General features: G+C 34.1%; 1 protein-coding gene across 1 annotated transcript; it reads right to left on the bottom strand.

The window, feature by feature from the left end:
- Positions 1 to 9,842: 9,842 nt before the first annotated feature.
- LOC118739756 (trypsin alpha-3-like) lies at positions 9,843 to 10,553 on the bottom strand. Its single transcript, XM_036471287.1, has one exon. It carries the CDS (start codon positions 10,551 to 10,553, stop codon positions 9,843 to 9,845), a length of 711 nt encoding a protein of 236 aa, XP_036327180.1.
- Positions 10,554 to 19,892: the final 9,339 nt, after the last annotated feature.

Below are 19,892 nucleotides of genomic sequence, written 5' to 3'. Positions count from 1 at the left end.
CGTAAGGATAGAGATCCCGTTAAAACTGGATGTAGCAGAGGAGGCGGCGTTTTGACTGACAACGTCCTGGCACTTCAGCGTTTCATGGGCTTAAATCAGTTATGTGTTTTCGGTGATTTTAATTTGAGCAATGTAAATTGGAATTTTTTTTAACTCCTTCAAATATTACAAGCAGTAATGTGTCATATGTTATTGATAACTTATTGAGTGTGAGCTTAACCCAAATTAATCGTATAGCTAATGATTTGTGTCGCTTTTTGGATTTAATTTTTATAAGCAGCGACTTGAACTTTGTTGTGCCGCAAGCTGCATCTTCAATATCTCCAGCTAATTTGCATCACATTCCGACATTGTTGGAGGTTGAATTTGTTGAATTTTTTCATATTTCTGCTGAGACTAATAAGCCTACATTTAATTTTGCTCGCTGCAATTTTAATGAATTAGATAAGGTTTTAAGTGACATTGATTGGGATTTTTTCTTTGGAAATAAAGAAGTTGCAACTTGCTCTAACATTTTTAAGAGTTCATTATTCGATTTATGTAGTAAAAGTGTGCCAATTTTTAAGAGTAAAATTTATAAGCTTCCCTGGTATTCGGCACAGCTTAAACATCTGAAAAATTTGAGAAACAAGTTCTTTAAAAAATATAAGTCAACCAAAAGATCGCATTTTCATGATATGTATATTTTATATAGAAAAAGTTCAATGATTTACATAAGTCATTATACGACAAGTATATTAATAACTTTGCAGTAAATATTAAAAACAATCCTAAGAGTTTCTGGACCTATGCATATAAAGTCAAAGAAAAACGTTTCGAACATTCCCAAAACTGTTTTTTACAACGATGTTTCTGCTTCCTCTATTAATGAGGCGGCTAATTTGTTTGCTGACTTTTTCTCGTCAACGTTTGTATCCGATGATGATTTGACTGCTGATGAATTAGCTACTTTAAGTCTTAACCTTGAAGGTAAAATATCTTCGTCTGTTGTCTTCGGCTCTTTGCTATTATCCGAAAATGACATAATTGAAGGGTTAAGTAATGTTAAGGACTCTACGCAGACTGATGTGGATGGGCTGTCCATGAGCCTGTTAAAGAGTTGTGCCTCGCTAGTTAAGCCTTTGATTTTCATTGATGACTGCAAACGTACATCAATCACCCCAATTTCGAAAAGTGGAAATAAAAGTGATATATCTAATTATAGACCAATTTCCAAATGATCTTCAGTTGCTAAGCTATTTGAATGTATCATAAAGGAAAAAATCTATTTTAATGTGAAGCATTTGATTTGTTCAAATCAACCCGGATTTGTAACTGCAAGATCCACTGTGTCTAATCTTTCAGTTTTTACTGAGGATTGCTATTCATCGTTTCGTAGAGGTTTTCAAATTGACACAATCTATACAGATTTTTCCAAAGCGTTCGACAGGATCTCTCACAGGATTTTAGTTGCAAAGCTTGCGTGTTTGGGTTTTCACTCAAACCTTCTTGAGTGGATCAAGTCGTACTTGTATAAGAGGAGCAGTGTGGTTGTCATTGATGGTGTGTGCTCGAAATCATTCATTTCTAGGTCTGGAGTACCTCAAGGCAGAATCTTGGAACCCTTATTGTTCATTTTATTTATTAATGACATCTCTTCTTGCTTTTCCTCGGCAAATTTTCTCTTATATGCCGATGATCTTAAAATTTATTCGGAAATAAGATGCTTACGCGACTCATCGATGCTTCAATTAGATCTTAATAAGTTCTACAACTGGTGTATTAGGAACCGACTATCTCTCAATATAAAAAAGTGTCACAAGGTAACTTTTTCTAAGATATTGAAACCTCTTGAGACTTCCTATTTCATAGCGAATTCTTGTCTTACTGAGAGCAGAAAAATTAAAGATTTAAGAGCGTATTTTGATACTAGATTTAACTTCACTATGCATTTAAATTTCATTATTACAAATTCATTATCCATGCTTGCATTTGTCAGACGCCACTCCTCTAACTTCTCGGATCCGTATACTTATAAATTACTGTACTCTATTTTTGTACGTTCCAAACTTGAATATGCAGCTTTTATTTGGAGGCCATATCATGCAATCCACATAAATCGATTGGAAAGAGTCGAGAAGATCTTTCTCCGTTTTGCTCTCCGCTCTCATAACTTTTCTGACCCGATTAATAAGTTTATTATCATTAACAGATAGGAGAACTCTTTTGTCAATTTCGTTTATTTTTGATCTTGTCTCCGGCAAGATTGATTGCCCTTGGCTTCTTCAGCGAATAAATTTTAATGCCCCTTGCAGAAATTTCCGCAATTCTGATGTCTTTCGCGCTGGGCTTAACAGAACAGTCTACGGTGCTAATGCTCCGAAAAATATAACTCTTTCTGAACTTAGCTTCTTCTCAAATTTTTTGGATCTAGATCTATCTAATACTAAATCTGTACTACAATTAAAATTAAAAAATTATTTTTTAACTAAGTAATTATTAAATTTGATGACAAACATCTTAGTACCAAAGTCTCAAGTGTCTGTTGTATAAATTAGGCATAAATAAAATAAATAAATCTACGAAACTAAGGTTACAAATTTGCCAACTATCAATATTTATATATTTGCTGCAATATTTATTGTTCTTTATTGAAATTTTACAAACTGTTTACATTGCTTTTAATCCATGATTTCTCTGCGAAAACGTCTGTGAAGACAGCTGGATTTTTGTCGTTGGCACAAGCAGCACCCCAGGAAAGCAAACCCACCAACTGATTGTTTGAAACCAATGGCACTCCTGCAACAGCGTTGCAAGCTTTGTTTTTAGCAAGACCGCATACATTTGAGGCAAAAACGTCATCATCGTCGTAGTCATATTTGCCAGAAACGCAACTGGCACGGGCTATGATGGTTTCAGATACATCTACCAAAGAATTATTGGCATCCCAGCCAGTGAGAACGCCGGTGGAACTGGTAACCGCTTTCTTGCTGGGCAATTCAATGTACTCAGCACTTACGGATTCTGCTAACTTCAAGAGGGCCACATCATGTTCACTTGTGTCGGAGTCAAAGTCAGGATTGGAAAGAGATGCCACAATTTTTACGTTCTTAGTGCCATTGTTTACACCTACAACCAATTTTTCAGGATTGAGGAAAACCAAACACGAGGCAACGGTAATAACGGTAACATCATTGTATAAAGCACCACCACAGATGATGGATCCACCTGAGTTCTTCACTGATACGACGTATGACCGGGTGCCACTGGCTGCTGCTACACCACCTTCAATTCCGACGGAAGAGCTTATCTGAGCATAGGTGCTTGTGGCTGCGATCAACAGCAATAGACAGCAAACGAACTGGTTGGCCATTTTGACGGATTGTTGTATGGGAAGTGCTTAATGCGAAAACTTAAACTAAGTAGAGTTCGGCTGCTTATATACCGTTACCGACCCCTATAATTAGATTAGAGCTACATATGTATGTATATGTTTACTTAGCTAACATGAGCTAACACGTATGTACATATATATGTATACATATTAGACTGTGTCACTTAAAACGAACGTTTATTTCTTCCTTCGGTGCCATATGAAAATTTCGTTGGCGGTCACAAAAAAATAATTGTGGCTAAGTTTCCGCCCAATAGTTTTAATAAACAATTAGAGATAGCAAATAAAACAAAAAAAAAAACTCAATCTTCTAGCCTATTAAAATTTAGTATAACTGATGCAAGTTTCAAGTAGGTAGGACTTACCGTTGATTTTTGTGCATTTTTTTGTTATCGGTGTCAGTCACTTTCTTCCTTCCAAAGTGTGTTCAACGACTGGTTTATAGGGAACAAATTAGCAAAAACTTCAACAAAAAAACTAGCGAAAAATCAACAATAAGTCCTGGCTACTTCAAACTTTCACTTAGGCCCACTTGCAGAACATCCAGATTTAAATATATAAATAGCAAGTTAAGTAGCTCAGAGTTAAATTTTTATATTCCTAAACCAGACAATGTCTTGCACACAAGGTCTTTTAAGGTACTAAATATTATGTCAAAAAATATAAACAAACAATTCAAAATTCATACTAATTTTTTTTAATTTGACATTTTAGGATGGTTCTTCTGAGAGCAATGTCAAATTAAATCACACTTTGTTAAATACATTTTGCTTGCACCATTGGAAACTAAGAAGGCACCACTCTCTCTATGAACATACTTATGTATATATTTACATATTTACATACATATTCAAAAATATTTTTTAAATTAAACATTTTTTACATTTTTTTATTCATTGGCAGACATTGACATATGTAGAGTTAGCAAGTTAACCCTCGAAAATTGTTGTGTTAATTATTTAACGATTTAACTCTAATTTTACTCCTAACAATTTAATTATTACGAGTGCTAACTGAAAAACGAAGATAGAGGACAAATATTTTTTGTGACCAACAACGAAAGTTGCATATACATAGATAGATATGTAGTGCCGAAAGAAAAAAAACCATTTTATTTGATACAGGCTAATGGGCATATACAGTATACATACATACATACACATGCTCAGTAAATATGTATGTACAGGTGTACGTCTATTTACGATGTTACTTGAAGGACTACAGCGGTGCTGACGCATTATGATATCTATTTTGCTTATTTTGCTTATTAGAAAACCGAAATTAAGTGTATGTAAGTTAAAAGATACATTACCGCCGAATCTCGAATATAAACACCATACAAGTGTGAACCCCCATAAATAAAAAAGCTGTGCCAACAAATAAGTCACTGATGTTTTTTTATTTGATTGATTACTCCGCGTTTTCGCAACAGCAGAACTAAACATTTTGTAAAAATAGATAAGCTGCAGCAATCTCACATTGGATCATGCCAAATGGTAGTCTGGCCGTTACATTTTACTAATGTTTTAAAAGAAAACATTAAATGCCATGTAAAAAAGAGGGCCAGATTTAGACCAATTTTCAAATGACTGCAATGGTGACACGCATATCTTTTTTTTCTTTAAATTAACTTAAATATGACGAAACAGGTAAGAGCAGTGCTGTCTTCGGCTATGCCGTAGGCTTCATACCTTTCATGTATTCACAACACGCATCGATAGAGGAATTACATACGTACATAAAAAATCGTATCTAAAGCATCAGAGGTATGGAAGATATACTTTATATAGCACCAATCTAAGTGATTTTCACTGCTATGCGATCGGTATGTAAACCGGTAACACAATTTAATGGGTTTAGCTTCCTACATAAAGGAGTTATATCGCAAAAACTGGTATCTGAACAATCAGTCGTATAGGAGATAAAGCTTATACAGCATAAATTTTAATGATTTTCTCAGTAGACTTTATATTATTATTTATAAAATAGTTTACGAAAATTTATCGGTTTTAGCTGTCCAGATAAAGGAGTTATACAGTAAAACCCCATATCTGAACAATCAGTTGTATGGAGGCTTTAGGTTATAGCGACCAAATCTTCACCATTTTCACTGTAAGTATTCTGTTGAAATTGCGTGCAAGTATTGCAAAATTTCATGTTCCTAGTTGCATAAATGGAGAAGTTATAACGAAAAATCTCATATCTGAACAATCACTTGTATGGAGGCTATATGTTATAGTGGTCCGACTCTTCCGCTTCCGACAAATGATTAATACAATATAAAAATATACCCATTTACAAAATTACGTTCGGATATCTCGAAAACTGAGAGACTCAAGTTCTGAACTTTTCTTAATCAAACAAGTAAGAAAGTCTAAGTTCGGGCGGAGCCGAACATTAAATACCCGGCGCAAGTATTTAGTATATGACTTTCACCTTTCCGAAAGCTACCGCTACATGGTAAGCCGGGGTGTATCAGTTTTGAGTATATTAGCGTCCTTAAATTTCGAAATATTGCAGTTTAAAGCATTTCTGAAATTTACCGTTATATGAAAAGTGGCCTCAATTTTAGTCCGATTTCAATAATTTTCAAGGTTTTGCTTTTATGTTGCAAGCACAATAACCCTACCGAGTTTGGTATAAATTGGTAGAACGGTTATCGAGATACATATATGTGATCATAAGTGGGCGGTGCCCCGCCCATTTTCCAAAATTTTATCACAAACATATTTCTTGCTTTGGATAAAAACATATTTTTTTATTCAACAAGTAATTTTTAGCAAAAAAAGACCGACTTAAAAAAAATATATATATATATATCATGATATAATGATCGGAACTAAACCAGATTAGTATGGGACCACCTCTGAGACACTACCTTTCCTATGCAAAAGAATTATCGAAATTGGTTGACGTGGTCCAAAGTTATGGGGTAACATATATACAAAAAAAAAAATAGAAGATATTCCGACGAACTGATAACCTCCTCCTTTTTGGAAGTCGGTTAAAAAAAAATTTTGCAAATAAAAATGCTGATGTTTTAAATTTTTTTATTTTCCAAATTTTCCGAAATTTAAAACATCAGCGTTTTTATAAAAAACCGACTAGCGCGAGCTCCAAATATTTTTCTTCATATACGCGTCTATGTTGTCCCACAAATAACAATATTTTGATGTAGCGTTTATGAGTTTCCAAAATGAGTGTTTTTTTAACCACATTTTCTACAGACTAGATTCTCGAAGTAAGCGTTTGAGTTTTCTGGGCTTGGGATACATTTAATATTTTAGTGTTTTCTAAGAATGTTTTTTGCATTTTGAATCAACCTTTTTCTTTATTTCTTTTCTCCAATAACATAGCTATTTGCCCCGACCTTTAGTATTGCCCGCTAATGTTTACAGCGTGAAGAATAATACAGTTACTCAGTGACTTTTACATCGCGTTAAAATGTCTGTACTGAACATTCATCCACTTCACACTTCCACTCGAACAATTGGCCGTGCAAACGTTGCAAACGATCGACTTTGGTGATGCAATTGGATCGTGTATACTTTGCATTATGTCGACTTTGGCGCCTTCTCGCGGTTTTCGCTGGCAATTAAGTTGCCAAAAAGCACAGGGCGACTCATATTAGGCATAAACGTAGAGGAAAAAATTTCCGAGGAAAATTTAACTTGATTTCGGGTTTCGATACGAGTACTTTTTCTTCGATACCTACTCAGTATTTGGTTCAAAAGTATCGATGGTATCGAACGAAAAGTAGGGAGTATGTACTTGTATTTACTCGTATCGTTTCATCCATAGTTTGAGCATTTATAACATTAAACAGAGTTTCCACCTGTGTTAAAATTTAAACTCAAATTATTTAATAAGTCAAATGAATAAGTATAAATTGACATGGGCTAAACACGTTTTTTTCGGATTCAAATTCACTTGACTTAAGGGAATTAGTTACACAATTTAAATATGTATCTCGATATGTGTGTCAGTCGAAAAAGATTTAACAAGGTCTTGTTTTTAAAATATTTTGAATATGGTTGCCACCTGTTTAAAAATTAGAATTAGCATAAGTTAAATGAAATATTAAAATATGACGTGAAACGAAGCTGGTATCTTTCCTTAGTTTTAATATTTAGAACATTAATGAGGCTTGCCACCTGTTTAAAAAGGAAAACTCAAATTATTTAATAAGTTAAAGCGATTATTAAAAATATTGGTATCAAATGAAATGGGTTTAAAAAGGCTTTATTTCTGAACGATATTTAGGAGCGCGGTCACGTATTTAAAAAATCTAATTTAACTTAATTCATCAGGCGCATGAAATATTTATTTAGGTGTCACAATATCAGACGCTAGAGATTTGTTTATTTCTTAACTATATTTAGGAGAGTTGCCAGCTGTTTCAGAATTCTTAACTAACTTATGCACAAATCCGAAGATAATGCGAAGACGAGCGGAAAACGAAGAAGAATACTAAAACGGGGGATCTGGGCTGATATAAAAAGTAACATAAATTTCTGCGGTATGAAAAGAAATAAAAAAGAATCGAAGCAGTGAAACACGTCGTGGCACATAATCCACGTTTCGAAGAATATGCTCACGAGGTAGCTGCAGTAGATATAGATCCCGATGAAAACATACTTGATTTGTCAACTTCGCTTACTGAGGCCAATCGTGGCGAAAAATATTGTGGTCAAGGAAGGAACGACAAAACCATATGGTGGTCAATGCCAAGCCAAACTGAAAAACGGCGAACAGAACTGGCGTTGGAAATGCGCAGACAATCGACTGCACGGAAAGTTTTAAGTCAAAAAGAAATGCCTTCATACGCGTTTTCCCAGTGTCACTTGTTGAATGTATTGTACTTGAGACAAATTGGAAAGCTGAAAGGGTAATTCACGCAAATATGCGTCAAACACTACCAAAAAAATTAAGATATTGGCAAGACACCGATGCAGTTTCCGCCAATACATTCCCTCCAAGCCTGGAAAATATGGCATACAAATATTTTGGCTTGTTGACGCAACTTCCAATTATCCACTTGCAGGCGAAGTATATTTGGGTTCACAGCCTAATGTACAAAGGTCAACTGGAATTGCGCGCAATCTCGTAATGCGACTCAGCGATCGATACTTGGATGAGGGTGGGGTGAATATCACGATGGACAACTTTTTCACAAGCTATGACTTGGCGGAGGAATTGCTTGTACGGAATACTACCATGGTGGGCACAATAAGAGGCAATATTTAAGCCGCAATTGCCAAAACTTTTTACATCTTCTGAAGAAGCAAAGAAAAGGGGTGTGTTTAAATCAGTGTTTTACTTTTCAAAATCTATGCAATTAGTAAGCTTTACAACACATTCGAAGTAAAACATGCTACTGCTTTCAACTGCCCATTCCAGCGAAGATGTCAATACTGTAACAAAAAAACCACAAGTCATACATGACTATAATAAGCATAAAGATGGTGTTGACACTTTTGACAAAATGCTGCGTAGATTCACTGGCAAAATAAAAACAAACCGCTGGCCCATGGCATTATTTTATTTATTTTTGATTTTTTATTTATTTTCAGGCTTTTTGAGCATAGTCACTCTATGTGGAATACCAATAAGTCGGAAAAGAGAAAAATATTTTTGAAAGAGCTCTCTATGGAACTAACACAAAAACAATCCCACAACCGTTGTAAAACAAAAATTAATTCTGCAAAAAAAACTGCTATGGACTTGATAGATTTCAAACAGGCTCCCGAAGTACCGAAATCGCGTCCAGCAATACAGGCACGCTTTCATAATTAATTTTATAAGTTAGCGTATAAGTTTCAAATATATTTTAAAACTTTCTTTTCTTTCCGCAGATCAGCACTTTGAAACGGCGGTGTGAAACATGCAAAGCTTCTAAAACCGACAACAAAACTACAGCGGTTTGTGAACACTGCCTTACTACGACATGCACCAAACACTATATAAGAACATGTAAAAAGTGCTATTTCGAAAAATACAATGCCGATGCTGATACAGAATGAGATATTGATTAAGATGAGGACAATACTCCAACAACGTCGACACCAAACCAAAATGCATCAAAAAGACATCGGAGAATTTCACCCATCTGAGCGGTTTAAAACTAAAACTTTATATGATCTTTATGTTTTTTCTATAAAAAAAACCTTTGTTTCTAACAATAAAAAAAAAGTTCATTAAACTATGTGCATAAGTAAGCGAAATATTGGATTGTTTAGAAAAAAAAACTTCTTAGAAAGCTTAAATTTCCATATGAAATGCATTACTGGGCACTGAGTACCCAAGTCACGAGATTAAGTTGTATAGCTATGTCACTGTTCTAAGATTAAGAAGCCTTTATCGGCAATCCAACCATGTAAATCTACGAATCTAAGGCTACATGTTGGCCAACCCTTATGAATATTTATATAAGTATTTGCTGCATTATTTATTGTTCTTTATTGAAATTTTACAAACTGTTTACATTGCTTTCAATCCATGATTTCTCAGCGAAAGCGTCTGTGTATACCGCTGGATTGGCACTGTTGGAACATGCATTACCCCAGGAAAGCAAACCAACCAACTGATTGTTTGAAACCAATGGCACTCCTTCAATAGCGTTGCAAGCTTGGTTATCAGCAAGACCACATACATTTGAGTCAAAAACGTCATCATCGTCGTAGCCATATTTGCCAGAAACGCAATCGGCACGGGCTATGACGGTTTCAGGTACATCTACCAAAGTATTACTGTCATCCCAGCCAGTGACAATGCCGGCGGAACTGGTAACCGGTTTCTTGCTGGGCAATTTAACGTACTCAGCACTTACGGATTCTGCTAACTTCAAGAGGGCCACATCATGTTCATTTGTGTAGAAACCATAGTCAGGATGGGAAAGATGTGCCACAATTTTTACGGTCTTAGTGTCATTGTTTACACCTGCTACCAAATTTTCAGGAGTGAGGAAAACCAAACACGAGGCAACGGTAATAACGGTAACATCATTGTATAAAGCACCACCACAGACGATGGATCCACCTGAGTCCTTCACCGATACGACGTATGACCGGGCGCCACTGGGTGCTACACCACCTTGAATTCCGGAGTGAGTGGTAAATTGAGCATAGGTACTTGTGGCTGCGATCAACAGCAAGAGACAGCAAACGAACTGGTTGGCCATTTTGACTGATTGTTGTATGTGAAGTGCTTAATGCGAAAACTTAAACTAAGTAGAGTTTCGGCTGCTTATATACCGTTACCCACCCCTATAATTAGATTAGAGCTACATATGTATGTATATGTTTACTTAGCAAACACGGGGTGAATTATGAAACACCTGAGAAAACAATAATCACGAAAAAATATTGATTTAAAGCAGAGGTTCCCAAACTTTTTTTCTCGTAGACCCTTTTCAGAATTTTTCTGGTTTCGGGGGACTCCCTGCTGCTACATTTCTAACATATTTGTAAAGCTCATCAAAAAATGTGAAGATTAGATCTAACGATGTAAATTTGCATCGCGGGTGAGTTCAAAAACTACATCTGGAGTAGTACAAATAAAAAAAAAATATCTTCTTGTGTTCTATTTATTAAAAACATGTGATATCTAGGACAATCCAAAATATGCTTCTACAAACTTTTTTTAAACGCTTAAAATATGCCAATAAATTCTAAATATAAGCTCCACAAAATGCTTTTGAAATCATTATAAGCCATAAGATATGCTTTTAATTTTCGTGTATGTACGTATGTGCATACCCAAAGATACCTTCAACCTTATTTGCAGCACCTAAAATGCTCTAAATTTCATAGAAGTGTATATCTATATCTATACTCCAAGGCATAACAAGGAAGAAGTGATTTCGACATTTCTCTCTTTTGAACTGCGACTGAAATGTCAAAAATTTTTTTTAATATAAATCTTCAATTGTGAGCTATGCGACTGATTTTAAATACATAATAAAATGAAAAGGAATTGCGAGCGGTGCGTTGTGTTTGTCAAGAGCCTGGAGAACAAACTTGTGCGTTATTTTAATCCTTCGAATTGTCAAGTGAAGCGACAACGGTGGGCAAATTGCTGCGATGTTTCATTAGGAGACTCTTCACGTGCGGTCGTGACTTTATTTGTTGCCTATCGCAGCCGAGTATTTCTAAGTGGACGCGTTTGGTCACAGGTGCTGGATTTATCATAGCGAATATGAAAAGAAAATCTCCCTTTCATATACATACATACATGGATAGGCCAAATTTCAAATAGTGGTCTGATAAAACCTAAACCAGTATTCCTTGTTGATATAAAGAAACTGAAAGTAATTTTTAAAAAATTTAATGGAAAGGAAATTTCGAATAGCAAAAATTTAATAGCTAAATTATTGAAGTTAAGTTCTGATCAAAATTTAGAAGAATCAAACTTTTATTATTGTCTAATATACTTTAGAATTAAGTATTTGAATACAAAAAGAAATGCTCAAAAACATTGGAATAGTAAAAGTAGAAAATTGTCAAAACGGCTTTATAAATGAGTGTGTTTCATTTAGTGTGTAATTTTGTGTAAGTATGCATTTCCACATTTACATTAAACCGAAAATTCAATAAGCTGATTCTACTGAGATTTTATATATTTTCATATTTACAAAAACTTTCATTTCAAAGAGGTTGAGTTCTATCAAATATGGTAAATGCATAACAAAGGGTTAATTTCTTTGTTTACATTTTTTGACATTACAGACAGGTATGAGAGACCTCGACTGAATTGTCACTTGTACCTTGTTGAATATGCCTTGCTATACTCTATACTATTATATAAAATTGATTATATGGAAATTGTTTGTCACGACTTATTTCTCAAAGTACTAAGCTGATTTTAATAATAATTTTTTTAAAACAAAGCATTTGTAAAAAGAAACAGAGTGGTATACTTATATTTTCTTCTTCGAAGATAAACAGAATTTTTTTGGGTGTAAACTTACCAAAAAATACAAAAACGTAAAAGCATATGCCTATTCGGTCGCCAAATACAGCGCATAGCTACGCGAAAATTCTGTACGTCAGTGCCGATCAAACACGAGCTCCTAACACACATAATGGTATTTGAGCTAAACAGCGATCACTGATTGAACTTGCTAAATACATACCACGATTGAGAGAATACAAAGGTTGCGCCGATCTCGGACCGCTATTCCTCTCTTAACGAATTTGACAGAATCGTTGTTTGCATGACGTCACACTTGTGCAACTTGTTTACGTTTCTATCATTCTATCATTCTTGAATACATACATGGATGTACATATTTACACATTTATAAACTAAAGGCAAAACATCGCTTCCCACTCATGTGACACAAAAATTTCAACGTACATGTATATTTATGTATGTACTTGGGTAATTTCCAAACAAAGAGTACATGGCAAGTATTTGTTAATTATATATTTTTTTAAGATTGGTAAATTTATCCTCTAAAACCGTTTATCCAAGTGAAAATTTGTGCAGAATGCGAAACTGCTTTCAGGCTCTTCAAAGATGTCTTGTTTTCTTATTTTTGAATTTTTGTAACATATTTTCCAGAATGTTACTATTTTAAAAGTAAGTTAAAGGATTAAATAACTTTCGAAACTGTTAGAAAAAAGTATACTAACCGATAAGCATTGTACTGATTTTTTAAATTCAATGACTGCTTGGGATCAACTTGTCAAATAACGTTAAATTGCAGGCATCTAACCCTAATTTATTTTTCATGCAAATATATTTAGCTTCGAGTATTTTTTATGAAGTGTGAAGAAAAGTGTTTTGTGATATAATATTACTTTTCATTTTGTGAATTTGGTGCAAGGTCTAATCAAAGGATTGCATGTACTATAAAAAAAAAACACAAGATGTAAAGTTATACCTTGGGTTTATTAATGTAATATATACATATAAATACTTAGTTCTTGCTTACAATGTTGGTAAAATGAAGGATGTAATTAAGTAACTTAACAACTTATTCAGAATTTTGATTGTAATAATTTAAATTGCAAATTCAATTTTGCGCTTTCCTTTTGCAAATCTTTCTATTATCCTTTCAGTGTCAATTTCAATATCTAAGTGTACGTGTAAAAGTGCTGGACCTATCAGTCTTTCTTCATTCATGGTACTACGCAGCCATGCTTTTAACCGGCAAAAGGTTGAAAAACTTCCTTCGGAAGTAGCGTTACTAGTTGGAAGTGTGACGAGAATGCGGAGAAGTTTGTTAATCATTGGAAAAGCATATTTGTCGCATTTACCAAGAACTTCTGCTGCTGGCTTTTCGCTTTATAGTCTCATTCCAAATTGATACCGTCTTTTTCTAAGAAAAGTTCGTATCGTTTAACCAAGCGATTTTACGCGTTCGATAGCATTATCTTTTTCGTCAGGTGTATTATATTCCCCAATTTTAGATGGAAGTAATAAGTTCAAATCAAAAATGTTTAATATCTCTTTCGCCAATCTTTCACGGAGATCGAGCAAAATATTATCCTATAGCGATATAAATATTGCTTTTCGATAATAATCTTCACAGTTGAAAGTGAAATTTCCTAGATACGTGCACCGCGGAAATAGACAAAAAGTAGTATCAGAAAGCTCGATTTGACATGCATACATACATTTATATAGCCCAAATCTGAATACTCCCAGGGAGTTTGTTCTCCGGGAATTTGTTTCTCCCGAAAAAGAAATCCTCCAATAATTAATTCCCAAGAACTAGCATTTCCCCCGAAAATTTGGGAGGAGAAAATTCAAACTTCGCAAAAGCTGTTTGATACTTTTTTGACAGCTCAATCCGCCATTTGATATAAAAAATCCGCAGGGAATTTTTATTCATGATAGGAGGAAAGGGAAAGGAGAGAAAACTCCCAGGGAGTTCCTGTTCAGAATCGGCCTGATAGTATCTACATACCCATTGTTTTAATTTTTCACGTTGACGAAGAGTTTTACACGATTTCTTATTCTATAAATAATCTTGTGCAAGCTTAAAAACTGGTTACGATTGAAGATTAAAATAAAAAAAGACTTAAATATTTTTTTTTTCAAATGATGTAATATATTTAATATATTTATTTGTTTCTGTAAGACTATTTTACACAACCAAAACACATTAGAAATAATTACCGGACACCGAGTTATCGAATACCGAGCTCGGTGTGAAGAACCATATTGTTTCTTACATTTCATTTGATATTGAAATTCACAAAATATTGTTATTAGCGTAAATGAACATAGCGACACGGGATTTCTAAGAACGTTGCGAGAAGCATAGAAACAAAATTTCGATGAAAAAAAAAAATATTTTTTCTCGGGTTCAAAACTCTCTTATCTTTTAAGTTGGAACCAACAATACACACCCACAAAATTTCATCATTGAAATCGGTTAAGCGGTTTCGGAGATTAACGCAAACGAACACAGTGACATGGGATTTTTATATGTATATGTATTAAGATGAAGGCTGGCCAAATGGCAGCTTTGCTTGTTTGTTTAAAACCGTTTTGTAGGCTTTTGACAAAGAGTTATGCTCCCATTCTAAATGAATTTAAACAAACTGCTGCAAACTGTTCAAACAAAAATTTGCTTATTTAATTTAAAAAAATTTGTTGAAAATACAAGCAATTCGAAATGAAATAAACATGGTGCGTTGTTTCCATATTTATGTAGGTAAGTATGTATATTTAACATATCGCTAGCTTATGTAGATTAAAAAGTTTGCAAGTTCACTTTTACAAACTTTACACGAGTTAAAAAAAAACTCCTTATAGCCCTTTTCTTCAATTAAATCGTTCTTTTTTGTGTTATATTATTTTTAAGTAAATTTACATATTTTTATTTTACAGGAGAAGCGAAAAACATTATAAAAGGAGTGTTTGGGCTTTTTAAAAAGTGGCTGGTATTTCCGTTGTTTTTGGTACTAACACTTTAAAATTTCTTTCCAAATTACATATGAGAAAAACGCAGTTTCGAAAAAAGTGTTAATTAGTGTCTCTGCGAATTAAAGTAACGATATTCATATCTATCTATGTATTATGATTACCAAGGCCGTATTTAGGGAGGGGGGTGTCAGAAATGTAGAAATGTAGGTTTTTAAGGCACTTAAACTTGAAAAGGGTAAAACGAACTTCAAACAAGTAAGAAAGTCTAAGTTCGGGCGGAGCCGAACATTAAATACCCGGCGCAAGTATTAAATATATGTTTTCCACCTTTCCGAAAGCTACCGCCGGGGTGTATCATTTTAAGTGAATTAGCGTCCTTAAACTTCGAAATATTGAAATTTCAAGCATTTCTGAAATTTACCGTTATATGAAAAGCGGCCTCAATTTTAGTCCGATTTTCAACGGTTTGCTTTTATGTGGCAAGCACAATAACCATACCGAGCTTGGTACAAATTGCTAGAACGGTTAGCGAGATACATATATGTGATCACAAGTGGGCGGTGCCACGCCCATTTTCCAAAATTTTGTCATAAACGTATTTCTTGGTAAAGAATTGTTGCAACCATCAATTTTGAATAAATTAGCTTCAATATTTACTGATTTATCGAAGATTTTGTATTTCTCGAAATTACCGTTATATGGGATGTGGGCGTGGTTATTGTCCGATTTTAGAAATTTTCGGCCATTGTTGTACCAGGGCCAACAACTGTGCCAAGTTTGGAAGAAATTGGTGCAGCGGTTACCAAGATATACACATGTAACCATAAGTGGGCGTGGCTACGCCCATTTTCCAAAAATTTACAATATTCATGTTTTTCGTCTGAAACTCATTGCAAGTATCAATTTTGAGTGAATTATCTTCAGTAGTTACTAAAATATCGCAGTTTTCATATTTCTTAAAATTACCGTTATATGGGAGGTAGGCGTGGTTATTGTCCGATTTCGCCCATTTTCAATACCATCCGTCCTACGCCCAAACGAAGTTCACGTACCAAGTTTCGTTAAGATATCTCAATTTTTACTCGAGTTATCGTGTACACAGACGGACGGACGGACGGACAGACAGTCACCGCTTAATCGACTTCTCTTTTCATTCTGATCATTTATGTATACATTTGTCTATATCTATCTCGATTCGTTTTGCCTGTTACAAACAACCGTTATGTGAACAAAGTTATAATACCCTTGTGCACAAGTGCGCTTGGGTATAAAAATGTGAAAAAACCAAAAAGCAGTAATCCAATGCGTACTGCATTACGCGCTCTACAACAGACTCTAACTAAAGAGCCTTTATGGGCACCTTTATCTTTAAAGTGGCTTTATGAAATCGATCAGCAAAATAAAGCATCCTTTAAATTTTAAAATATTCTTCAATTTTATTATGAAATCGGCCCTTACAGCTTTTATGTGTTTTCGTAAGAAATTTGGAAATCCTGAAAATATGGTTGTTTTTCCTTTATTTACTCGACGACTTCCTTTTCCCTTCGGATTCGCTCAAACCCAAAACTTAATAGAGAAAAAGTAACAGCGGTCTATTATGGTTTTGGGGTTGCTGATTACGTATTTGAGGCTTGTTTTAAAAATTGGCGGATGCAACATGGCCTAAGTATTAAACTTACATTTGTCTATATTCAAAACTCAAATCAGAAAAATTACGAAAACTGTTTTTTTTTTGGTTTAAATAATTTTTTCTTAAAATATACTTACATCTGTACAAATAAGTATTAGAAAAAGAAAGTACATACTCGTTGTTGGCTTTACAATAAATCTAAGATTATAAAAATAAGCGAAAATTTACGGGTTTTGTAAGTATTATTTATATATCATATATAAGATATAACGTCAAAACTTCAAAGCCCGATAAAAAATAATTCGACGTCACCAAAAGAAAATGAAGACACCAAGACACCCTTAGGCTAAAGCACACCAGTTACACTTCAAACCTTTTGAATTAATGTATTTGTCAATGTTATTGAGTCTTATTAACATTTTTTTTAAATATTTTTATTGTGCTAATAAACAACTTATTTATTTATAAAACTTGTTTGGTTATTTTTATTTGCTCAAGTAAATAGCTAAATAATTATACACCATATAACTAGTAAATAGCTCAAATATCTACATACATATGGTTGCCGTATGACAAACAAATTCTCTATAGTTATGCATTAAAGCGTTAAGTAGACCGTAATGTATCATTTGCATACTCGAAATTTTCCATCGCTTCTTACTCCCATAAACTTCTTATCTTGCATACATTGTTCGTATAAGGGCAAAGAACTTATAGGATAATTGCAGTAACTGAAATATAATGGAAAAAGAATGAAGAGAAGGTAAAAAAATTTAAATTTTTTGCAACATCAACATTTTGGTAATAAAATTATTAAAATGTTACCGAAATAATCTGAATACTTTGGAAAACTTTTTCATATAAGAAATAATATTTTGAAAAAGTCCTGAAACAATTAGAAAATTAATTCAAATTAGAATACTTACATCAGTTAAAGTTCCCATGGAGACATTTACAAAGCTGGTGGCTCTTAGCGTAGCTGACTTTTGTGCGCGTTGTATAATTATGGTCAAAATTTTTTTGTAGCGAATATCGGCGGCTAGCCAATTATGGTTATAAACAGCGTGACCTATGTTTTCGCTCTTTTGAAGAAAAAGTCAAATGTAAAAATATAAAAATTTCAAACATTTACTGTATACTAGGGCGGTCCAGATATACAATTGAAAAAAGTAAAGGCCGAATTTTATTACTCTCACCCCCTCGAAAAAAATTACCCCTTTTTTTGTTTCGGGCTCAAAAAATATTTAGAGGGCGCTCAAAACACTTAAAGTTGCCATTTATTTAATGTTTCGTAGAAATGGTATAGAATAGGGCTCATAAACAATCGTTAGTATTAGAAAATGGCATTTTTGTTAGAATTATCCTGAAGAGAAGCAAAGTTTTCCGATCAACAAATACTGATTTGTAAGAATTCTATGCTATTTCTACCAAAAAATGCTTTTGCCTTCAAATTTCAGCGATCTTATGCAATGTTTAAACAGAAAAAACTGTGAATGATGTGTGTCATTACGAAACAAAGCAGCAAAATTTTATTTCCGAGATCATCGAATACTTTCACCCAGCACAGGTCAGACTAAGGCGTCGGTTGTCTGCAACTTTTATTATCGGATGTAAACATGACCAACGTCAGGGAACCACAAAGCTCAGTAAAAAAAAATAATTGGTTGAAATTATTGTTAAATTGTCGGCCTCTACATGGAACCAATTAAACTGTATCGGTATGGGACAGACGCATGCTTAAGTGTGCTATCAAATGCCAATTGGATGGAGGCAGCCACTATATCATAACCAAAACTAACATAACTTAATATAATCAGTGTTGCCTGGTTGATAATTGGGCGTCATTTGGAAGATTTTTAATTGTCTTGACGATTTGACTATTTCGACAAGCAAATTACGATTTTTTCATTGTGTGCAGTTTTTTACTGCCAGTTGTTTTAGGGGTGATTTTTCGATTTTTTTTACTTTTCCAGAAATTTATTGTGCTTTTAAAAGATTTTTATATACATACATACATATGTATTCTAAAAGTAGATACCAAAATTATAATTTCAGGCCTTCTTCTAAGGTTTTTTCGGAAGGGCTTCTTCGCCATATATGTGCATATATACAATGACTAGAAAAATTTCACTAATAAAGTTCGCTTAGGTTTTAAGGCAATTTTCTAATTTAAAAAGTTCGTACCTCAAACACACAAGGGTTAAAGGAAAATTTTTAGCACGAAATTTCGTTATCAGCTTAGTTCATTAGATAATATGTATGTTATTTATCTGAATGCAATTAAACATATTTTTGTTATAAGTAATGCGAATTTTAGTAATTCGTAAAAGGTTTTTAGACATATTTATTTTTTTCGTATTATAAACCGGACACGGTTTATTTTAGTGTTTTGTGTGTTGACGATTTTTCAAAACAAAGGACGATTTTCGGGAACCATTTTGGCGATTTCTATGTTCAACTATCTAGCAACACTGCTGCAAATTTAACTGACGCGTTTCAACATTTCTGCTGCGATGTTTTCAGCCTAACATAAGCATTACGAGAGCATTCAGCAGGTGGAGAATCTAAGAGATCCGGAGCCGGGCAGCAATCGCTTGTAAGCTGCAGACCCCGACGCCAACAATTTCAAATTATTGTACGAGCACCGCCTGCTTTGGGCCATTAATTCCTTCAAACCCTTCAACCTTCAAACCTTCGGATGCCATCATGCAATTCTAATTGCAGAAGTCAACGGTATTGTCGTTCGCTGGCCGACTTCAATCTACACGTGCTATTATACTAACACAGGCCTATTTCCGAAGTCTTGGGCTATCTCCTAGGGGTTTTCATACCAGTCAGTCTCACGTAGTTAATCTTAATGTTAATAATGTCGCGAAAGAACTACACGCTTGGTGCCCCCTGTGATCAGGGATGGGCGTTTTTGAATGAGTTTTTTTACAATAAAAAAAAAAATTTTATTAAAAAATTTATTTATTTTGGAATGAAAACAAATTATTGTACGAGCACCGC

The sequence above is a fragment of the Rhagoletis pomonella genome, unplaced genomic scaffold, assembly GCF_013731165.1.
Source record: "Rhagoletis pomonella isolate Grant_MI unplaced genomic scaffold, Rhpom_1.0 Rhpom_scaffold_00001, whole genome shotgun sequence".
Lineage (NCBI taxonomy): Eukaryota > Metazoa > Arthropoda > Insecta > Diptera > Tephritidae > Rhagoletis > Rhagoletis pomonella.
Note: the sequence above shows the minus strand (reverse complement) of the source record. Positions and strands in the feature narration are given on the sequence as shown.

Excerpts from the sequence above, each read along its gene's own strand:
- LOC118739756 (XM_036471287.1), bottom strand. The coding sequence starts at position 10,553 with ATGGCCAACCAGTTCGTTTGCTGTCTCTTGCTGTTGATCGCAGCCACA.